Source organism: Silurus meridionalis, chromosome 8 (assembly GCF_014805685.1).
Source record: "Silurus meridionalis isolate SWU-2019-XX chromosome 8, ASM1480568v1, whole genome shotgun sequence".
In the NCBI taxonomy this organism is placed as follows: domain Eukaryota; kingdom Metazoa; phylum Chordata; class Actinopteri; order Siluriformes; family Siluridae; genus Silurus; species Silurus meridionalis.
Genome location: NC_060891.1, coordinates 23066478 through 23076878, shown reverse-complemented (window position 1 = coordinate 23076878; position 10401 = coordinate 23066478). Strand labels below are relative to the sequence as shown.

The 10401-nt window shown below is 35.7% G+C and overlaps 1 protein-coding gene across 1 annotated transcript in view; it reads right to left on the bottom strand.

The window, feature by feature from the left end:
* The window catches only part of ryr2b (ryanodine receptor 2b (cardiac)), an 88621-nt gene that overhangs the window by 33437 nt on the left and 44783 nt on the right, over nt 1-10401 (bottom strand). The window contains 8 exon segments of the mRNA XM_046855680.1: nt 1041-1153; nt 1357-1437; nt 2012-2062; nt 3959-4129; nt 4944-5036; nt 7022-7109; nt 8110-8350; nt 9974-10279. Coding sequence (XP_046711636.1) covers nt 1041-1153; nt 1357-1437; nt 2012-2062; nt 3959-4129; nt 4944-5036; nt 7022-7109; nt 8110-8350; nt 9974-10279 — 1144 coding nt within the window.

Here is a 10401-nt window from a genome sequence, read left to right as displayed (position 1 = left end):
GTAAAAGTAGTAAAAGTAGTAAGGGTAGTTGTAGTTGTAATAGTAGTAGCAGTGGTAGCTATTGTCATAGACATTTGAACCTGAATGGAAACTTTGACAGTGTGGTAGATGTTTAACCTGAGGCAGTAATTTGATTTGAAGGTTTAAAAGTCATGGGTCAAAGAGCTAATGGGAACTCAACCTGCTTATCTACACTTCATTTAATTAAAAAACTCTTCAGGGTGTGAAGTTCAGGAAATTATAGTTGAGGATATAACATTTACACTATACAGTTTAATATTCTGCAAGGTGGATGTGTTTCTTCCTACACAATTATAATTGTATAGTGTTTCCAACAACAGTCACAAAGCAGCTTTACAGAAATACATGCTGTAAATTCAGGATAGACATTTTTTAAATAAATACATGTGAACAGTGGTGAGGAAAAAAACTCCCTGAGAAAGAATTCTTAAGAAAATCCAGACTAAAAAGGAACTGTCTTTATCTGTGTTATAACTGATTATAAATCATTTCCTTATTTAACCATGTGCTCTTCAAAATGTGCAGTTGTGTATCCAGGAAATTCTTTACAGTTTTATCATGAAGTCTGTATGTCTAACTGTTTGCTGATGGAAATTTAAATGCAAGACAAATTTTTTTGAAGGTCTAGGGAAGTGGAAAGTCCCTCTACTGATTGAATGGTCATGAATTCAGCTGCTGGGCCCTCAAGCAAGGCTCTTAACCCTGAAATACTCAGTTGTATAAATGAGTTAAGTTTAAGATGGGCTGGATGAAAGTGTCTGCCGAATGCCATTAATGTAAATGTCAAGCTATCATAATTAACATACAACACAGTAAAGTACATTATCAATAAAGGAGAAGGACTATTGTTACATGTACATCACAGACATATTAATCTTTTTTATTTATTCATTTATTTTTGTAATTATTTTTTCATTCATGAGCCAATCTCAATTGTTACCATGTTACCAAGATATCTCTGTATATAAGTGTGTGAATGGATGAGTGTGTGAATGGATACGTGTGTGAACGCCCGTTACCGTTGCAGGTTGTATAATGGAGTCATCCTAAAGCAAGCCACTACAGCTCGTTTCCTCTGTTTAGAGAGCAGTTTCTGCCACACAGCTCTCTTACTGACCTGAGGAGATTCCACCTGCACAACACACACATTTACAAATGTGTAAATGACTGAAAAAAATAATCAGGGCGACTAAATGTCACCATAAAGAATAACCTCATAAAAGGAATAAGAAAAAAAATTAAATGGCTAATAAACAATTTGCCTGATCATCAAAGTCCACGTTTTATTTATCTCTGATCGTCTTTTTCAGTATTAAACACAGAGATCTGCCGTACCTGATCTAGATAAAAAAGCACACGGGCCACAGCCAAGACCCTTTCTACACGACGTTCGTCCAGTAAAGTGTGTAAAAAATCCTATAGAGAGAGTAGAAGTAGAAAATTAAAGGGATTTTGAGAGATTGAGAGGGTTTCAATATCCCTCTTGCTTAGACTGGACTGTCCCAGGAGGACAATAAGGATAATCAGTATATAAATCAATACATAAAACAATGGTTTATGAATTATTAAACCTATTTCCAGGAAAAAGAGTAAACAAAAATAAGGCAATGAAAGAAATTAGGAAACAATGTTTGTAAGCATTAATGAAAAAAATTAATAAATTGCATACATATAAATAAAATAAAAATACATTGAAAATTAAAGAAAAGAGAAAGTAATATAATATACTACCATAATACTATATACATATGCATAACAATAAATATATTATATATAAAAAAAACAACAACAGAAATTAATATGAAAATAATGAAAACACATTTCTTATAAAAAGCAATGGCAAGAAAGAACAAGCATACAATAGGGTGGGGCATAACTGTATAAATGAAATAACAAATAAACAGACAAAAATACAGTATATCATTGTAATCATAATTAGCTTTAAAATGTGTTAATATATAACATATATATATATTTGGTTAAGGTTTACCTGTTGAAGTCTGATGAAGATGAAGGCTCTAACTTCCTCCTCTGTATCCTTCTGTAAGAGACACAAGACATTTAAATTAATATATACACCGATAGACATGCTGAAACATTATGGCCACCTGCCTAATATTGTGTTGGTCCCCCTTCAGCTGCCAAAACATTGCTGACCTACCGAGAATTAACAGCATTGACTTTTTCAGCAGTTTGAGCTACAGGGGATTGTCTGCTGGATTAGACCACAAGGTCCAGCCTTCGCTCCTCACGTTCATCGATGAGCTTCGGCCCCCATGAACCCATCGCCGGTTCACCACTGTTCCCTTATTGGTCCACTTTTGATAGATAGATACTGACTAGATATACAAGATGTTCACTTGCTGCCTAATATATCCACCGACTAACAGGTGCCATGATGAAGAAATAATGAGTGTTATTCACTCACCGGTCATAATGTTATAACATATAATGTCATGATTTTTATGCCGGATCGGTTTGTATATATATATATATATATATATATATATATATATATATATATATATATATATATATATATATATATACATCATGCACTCATTCTAGCATTACTCTTCAATTTTGTTTATTTATCAAGCTCTCGTTTTACACCATATAGACAATATTTGTGGACACCTGATCATAACATTGTTATGAGCAATCTAAGCATCTTATTCTACATTTACTTCCCACTTGCTGTTATAATAACCGCCACTCTTTTGGAAAGGGGTTCCACTATATTAAAGTGTGCTTGTGGAGGTCTGTGCTCATTCAGTCACAAGGGAATAAAGTAGAGTCAGGTACTGCTGTAGGTTGAAGAGGCCAGGGGTTCGGTCAGCGTTCCAATTCATCCCAGTAGCGTTGAGGTCAGAGCTCTTTAGCAGGCTGCTCAAGAACGTCTACTCCGACCCATGTCAAACATATCTTCTATTTTAACCCATGTAATTATATGCTGGAAAAGGTTTGGGTCTCCTAGTTCAAATAAAGACAAAGTTTCATGCTACCAAATGCAAATACACCCTATGAGATTGTGTGCCTCCAACTATGTGATAACAGTTCAGAGAAGAATCACATATGGCTAAAAAAAGTCAGGTGTCCTAATACTTTTGCCCAAAGAGTCCACATATGCGCATCAAAAACTCCAAAATCCAGTATACATTATTCAACAAAGCTTCTAGCTGAGGAAGGGGTGAAAACTAGCTATAAATCTAACATGAATATGTTTACGAACTGCACATAGTTTTCTGTTAGAGAGGTCAGTAACGTACAGTACATTCCTGTTTCTGTGATTTTCACCTGGTTATGAGGTCTTGCTCTTTTAAGAGATCAAACAATCATAAAGAGAAGCCATGCATCCAGGAGGGACAAACCAAAGTGCACTATAGACAGTGAGTTTTTTTTCCCCCATCCAAAACCTTTCCGTCCATCATACATTCACTCACAGTGAAGTCTGGGTATCTGGGCATGGCATAAAAATTGGCACAATAATGCAATGGGATACATATGTGATTATTTGATTTACACCAAGGGAATATGGCAGATCCCCTATCCAGAGAAACTTACAGTTTATACCACTTTCAGAGCAACTGACATTTATACCACTGCAGACTTAAGGGGTTAAGAGCCTAACAGTAGCAGCTTGGTGATGCTGGGATTTGAACTCATGACCTTCTGAGTCGGACATATTAACCACTGGTCCACCACTGACTAAATATTATTATTCTGCTGAGATTGTAGAATAATAGACACACATTTCATTACTGCATTTAATGAAATAATTGTGGAAGTCGTGACCTGCCTTGCTGCCAGAAACCACCTTTGGTGCTGCTGTTTATAGAATTCAACACCTTCTGGCCAATCAGAGAGTATAATTAAACAGCACTGCGGAATAAACACTGCATAATTCAATAAGTTCTCAAGACATGTCACAGTCTACCTCAGAGAAGCGGTTCTTGGCGAGAGTAACGAGGTCTCGGTCTTTCTGACAGCACTGGTTCAGACCGACAGATAGGAGCTTCTTCAGCGAGGCCACGATAAGAGAAGTGTGTGTGGAGTACCGCTCATCTTTGCTCCTCTTCACCTTCCTCCTGTCTTCTTCACACACTCTCTGCAATTTGTTCATATGCAATATACTGTTAGACTTTGCCTGGTAAAATTTACTTAAAATACAATATAGAATGTGAATATTTTATTTATTGTAGTTATAGTACATTTACATTCAGGTGACAAATCAAAGAAAGAAAAACATTCATGTTTATTTTGCAAGCATGGTTTGGTGTTACTCATCCTGGCTTAACTGCAAAATTAAGAACTTCTAAAGGATAATTTTAACTTATGTTAAAACTTTTGCTGGGCGGAGTCTGATCCTAAATCACCCCGCCCCCATCTTCAATCTCTAGCGACTACTTGATGGTTTGATGAGGAAAAAGCACAAAAATTGTGCTATGACCTTCAAACATATGCTATGACCTTTACACTCACAGGATCTCAACACAATTGAGCATCTATGCTGCTCAATAGATATTCACAAAAACATGGTACTTGTTTTGTAAGTAATTTCTCTTGTATGTAATTTTAAATGTATTAGTAATTAGATATCATTTGCAAAAAGTAGACAAAATGTTAAAATTATAATAGATAGATCTTCTTTTATCTATCTTGCCAGTTTTAGACATTACATCATCATCATCATCATCAAAAAAAAAAAAATAACCCTCCTTATACAGAAACTTGTTTCTGATTATTTCTTTTATGGATTTGCTATATGAAATCTCAAAAAAGAAAGTGTAGACCTCCAAACCATTTAAGTGGGAATGAGTGCTGTTCTTACAGCTGTTCTCTGTACATTTTGCAATAAATATCTTTCATCTTGAAAGGTTTTGCAGATCAGGAATTCCCTGCATTTATACTGACAACCTCACCTTTGTCACCTGGCTGTTCATAATGTCTACCAGGTAGCTTGAGTTGTTGATGTCATTCTGCACAACAAAGTTCTGCTCTTCCCACTTAAAGTTCTACAGGAAACAATGAACAGCAAAATTTCAATTCAGGCTAAAATTTTCTAGCAGTGCACTAGCAGTGTAGTACTTAAATATATGAGCAAATGTAATAACAACTACAGAATTATTATGTACTATGTAAACTTGCAACATCATCCATAAAGGACTGTACCTTTCAAATGCCTGTGAAAAGGTTGGAAAAACCTGGACTTTTAAATTTTTAAAACAAAAGCATGTTCCTAAATAGTAGAGAACATACCGCTGTCTGTCTTACCCCCACAATGAAACATGAAGGATTAATGGTTTGGGGTTGTTTTAGTGCAGGGAAAGGAATACTGAACCAACATGGCTTAAACATGGCATGCTATAATTCCTACAACAGAGTTTAGGCTGATATTATTTTAAGTTTGTATTCTAGTGAACCAGTCTTGATTTATACATTAATAGAGACTCAAAGCACTGTTGTACATTGCACTGTACAAGGGCGTCTGCTAAATGCTAAAAATATATATGTTTAATTTCATTCTTCAACACCATGCAGTTCTGTCTGGACTTCAGCTAATTGGGGCCAACTTCATCATTCAACAATACAATGGCCCAAAGCATACATTCAAGCTCTGTAAGCTTTATTTACAGAGCAAACAGTGGGCTGGAGTGTCGATCAATAAATGGCCTGCCCAGTCACCGCAACTAAATCCTATTGAAGTGCTCTGGGATGAACTGGATCACAACGTCAGAAATAAATCTACAAGTAGTGAATAACACCTTTGGCAGGTTTTACAAGAGGCATGACAAAGTATTTCAGCTGAATGTTTGGCTAAGGAAGGATTTTTCTATCATCTGTACATTTATATATTTGTCTGGTCAAAGGAAATCTTCATGCATTATATATTACAGTATTTTTCAGTTTGTTGCATATAATCAAAAAGGAACAAGCATGTGTCTCCCATAAAGATATAGGGCTAGGTTTTTCCAAACATTTGACAGCAAAATGGTGCTTTTCTTTTTTTTTTTTACGTCTGCTTTAATGAATAAGAACTGTGGGGTCTTTCAAATTAAATATATAAATGCATGTCAATGCAAACAGATTAATTTAGCACTAATATTGTTCCCTTACACAGTCCCAAAATGACAGATAAGTGACTGAACAAAAGACTGAAGGGCAGATACTAAATTTGTGGATGCATGTTTCTGCCAGTAAAGTAAAGAAAATAAAACAGTTTTTAAAATTATAACAATATACCACAAAAAAATCTGTTTAAAATCCAGGATTCAGTGTACTGTATACACCCACTTCTTTTTAATATTCTAATGGTATTTTGAAAGTTATTTCCAAAAAGTCTTGCTTTTAATGTTTTTCATGCCTTTAATCTGCATTTACACAACACATAACTACACAGTCTCTTTGAGTTCTGAGCTCGCCACACGTCTCTCAAGAATTCGTGCAAAAACTTAAATCAAAGCAATTATTCATCATAAATCACATGAAACACACACACGCACACACACACACACACACACACACACACACACACACAAAGATTTGTCAGTCTACACACAAAAACAAACAGAAATCATGTATTTATGTAAAGCAACTGCACAGAATGTCATTTCTGAAAATACACTGCAAAAATCCTAGCAATGTGAAAATACCTTTAATATTTGCAAATGTATATGGTATATCTTCTTATGAGATAAAAATTATTTCACAGATGCACAAATGCATAATATTTACAAATTTGATTTTAGAAATAGATTTAAAATGAAGACTATTTCATGTTTGACATTATTAAGAAATGTCTAAAATAGGTAAAAAAAAAAAAAAAAAAACATTTTTTGTAAACACTAGAAATCATAACAATAAAAGCTCTTTGACTTGACTTTACTTGAAATGTTGAATGGATCTCACTGTATTAAAGATATTTTCATCTCATACTATGACTTATTTTGCAACATAAAGCTCAATGTGTGAAGCAGCTCAATTCTCAAAAGCAGCTCACGTGAGATTTGGCCCAGAAAATGAAAACATCAGCGACCAGTGTGAAGAGTCTCTCAGCATCGGTGTTCATCTCCCTTAGCCAGAGAATCCTGAACAGAAAAATAAACATAACACGGGTAGCAACATTCAGTAAAAAACAAGAATGTGAAAAATGTTCAGGTGCATTTAATACCCAATAAGTGTTAAAGGCCTTGGTAAAAAATCCCTACATTTATTAACAGATTTTAATTTTATGACATTCAAAGAAGAAATCAATGACGTAACCAAAGTTCATCAAATACATCTTGTGACTGGACCCATTTATGTAAATCACCAGTGATTGCGAAAGTACACACATCTTTAACTAGGGTGAAGGTAGAGATACAGATAGAGAGGTTTGGGCTTTGACATGTACTTAAATAAAAAGTAGTCATTACTACTACCCGCTTTAGTGTCATGCTGGTAACTCGACCTCACATTATATTAATATATTGATACAAAACAAGTTTCAGATTCTGTTACTTAATGAATGTATCCAGGCTGAACAACCACCATATAGAACACAAGCAGAGAAAATATTAATATGTTTAGGTGATCAGGAATGTCTCTGTTCTCACTCATGTTTACATCTCTGACTCCCTCTGTCTCATTCATGTTATCCCCATACTACTTGTTGCCTGTTGCCGTGCTCATTGTTAGCTCGGTAAACTAGTCTACATCCATAGTGGGTGAGAACCAGGAAATGATACACCAGTGGTAGATTGAAAAAGTCACAAAAGGACAGGAAATATGGTGATGGGCTAAAAATGGGGCGCATATATTGATCATATGAATAAATAAATATAAAGAAGTAGAAAGTAAAGATATTTGTGTAAAAATATATTTAACGAAGTATTTGTACTTTGTTACTTCCCACCTCTGGCACTGATTACATTGTTTGACAGAATGTTATTCTCTACATAACAACTACATCCTTTATCTCTATTGTTGAAAACTAAAGCAAAAATATATTTTTATTCAGACATACAGACCTCTGTACAGAAACATTTATATCAAGTAGTAAAAAAAGGTTTCTCTATTGTACTTTATTTACACTGCACTGCCTCTTACCTGTGATGCTCGACAAACGGGATGAGAATGGGATAAAAAGCGTAGATGTCCTGCACCAACACCGCAAACTTCTCCTGCACAACCAGCTCCATCTCTGCCACATCACCACACCTCTCTAACTTCATCTGCTCTTCCTCCTGCAGCACTGACTTTGCCCTCTTCTTTAATTTTTCCATCAGAGGAAGAAAGTGACTCATCAGGAGACCGGCCTCTGCATTATGAACCATTGGCCGAACAAATGCTGCCAAACAAACATACAGTATACAATACCAGTCAAATGTCTGGACACGCCACCTCCTTGAGTGGTTATTTATTTATTTTTATTATTTCGACATTGTACATTAATACTAAGGACATTCAAACTCTAAAAAATTATTAAGTAAACAAAAAAGTGTTTTGAGATGGTCCAAAGTAACTACATACAGCTTGGCAATCTCATAGCATTCTCTCATCAGATTCATGAGGTACTGTAGTCACATGAAAAGTTTTCAGCTCCCATTTGTGCTTTGCCAAAAATCAATTTGTTATATTTTTTTACTTTCTTTATACACTTTAGACCATCAGTTGTCGTGTGCACAAAGAAGAGAGAGTACAGAGTCAAAATGACAATAAGTGCTACTATAATTACCATACAAATCCATATTATGGCAAGAAACATTGAAATAATCTTAAAAATCTCAAGAACTTTAAAAGTGTCAGTAGGAGAGCGAGGGGAAGGAAGAAAAGAGGGGCAGTGACCATTTCAAATAGAACCAAATTTCTTTTTTTTATATTTTATTGCATTACATTCACTTTCCCAAGTGCAGTCTCCAAAACTAAGTTATTATGAAACATGCACTCATGAAGACCATCTCTGGAAAGGAAAATCAAGAACTACCGCTGTAGTTTATTAGTGTAAGTAAGTGTAAGTTTATTCAAATTACCAGCCTCAAAAACCACTGATTCACATAAATGCTTCTCGGAGTTCAATTGAAATTTAAACATCCACTGTTAGGGGGAGACTGCATGAGTGAAGCCTTCATATTTAAACTGCGGGAAAGAAACCATTACTTTAAAAGAACAACAAGCAAAAAAAAAGACTTGCAAACACAAAAAATGGACATTAGATCAGTAGAAAACTGTCCTTTAATCTGATGACTCCAAATCTGAGATTTTTGGTTCTAACTGCTATGTCTTTGTTAAATGTACAGAAGGTGAATGGATGGTTTCTTGATGTGTGGTTCCCATTGTGAAACATGAAGGAGGTGTGATGGTGTGCGGATGCTTTGCTGGTTTACTGGTTGGTGACAGTCAAAAATTAAGGCACACTTAACCAGCATGCCTACTACAGTATTTTGAAGTGACATGCCATTCCATCTGCACTTAGTGGGACTATTTGTTTTTCAACAGCACAACACACCTCTAGGTTATGCAGGAGCTATTTGATCAAGGAGGAGAGATATGGAGTGCTGCAGCAGATGACCTGGCCTCCACTCTCACCTGATCTAAATTCAACTATGATGGTTTGAAATAAGTTGGACTGGAGAGAGAAGGTAAACCAACCAACAAGTACTCAAAACCTCTGGAAACTCCAGATGGAAAACCATCATTTGTAACTACCTCATGAGGCTGACTGAGAAAATGCATGTGTGCAAAGCTCTCATCATAGCTAAAGGTGGCTACTTTTTTTTTATTTTACTACATAAATCCGTACTTGTTCTTTCATAGTTTGGATGACTTCAGTATTATTGTACAATGTAGAAAATAATAAAAATAAAGAAAAACAAGATTTTTATTTTATTTTATTTGGTATTAATAAAAGAAAAATAATTAGTCATTTGTTCAGTTGTTAACTTGCTAAAAGTGTTAAAGCATACTCCCTCACCTGCAATCTGCTTCATCCAGGTGCACTCATGTCGGCCCATGTGCACGTGGATGATGGAGAGGATTTGTCCCAGCAGGGTGTTGGTGTGTGATGGTATTAGCGAGTGCTGCCCCTCAGACCACTGACTGTCCTCTTCACTCCATCGACACACATAGCTGCACAGCATAGGAACAGTTATCTCCATGACCCGGGACAGAAGGGCATGGCGAGCTGCTGACTCCGCCTCCAGCATGTCTTCAACTTCAGACAGTGCTTTCTGGAAAGAGGGGAGGGGCCTGGAGGAATCTTCTGCTGTGCTGGATATGCCTATTTTTGGTAGAAAAAATATAGGAAGTCAGTTAGCTAGATAATGTTACACAACTTTGCAAGCAATGCGCTCATAATGTAAGTTGGCTAATTATCCAAAAGAATACGAAAAATCTTTGCTA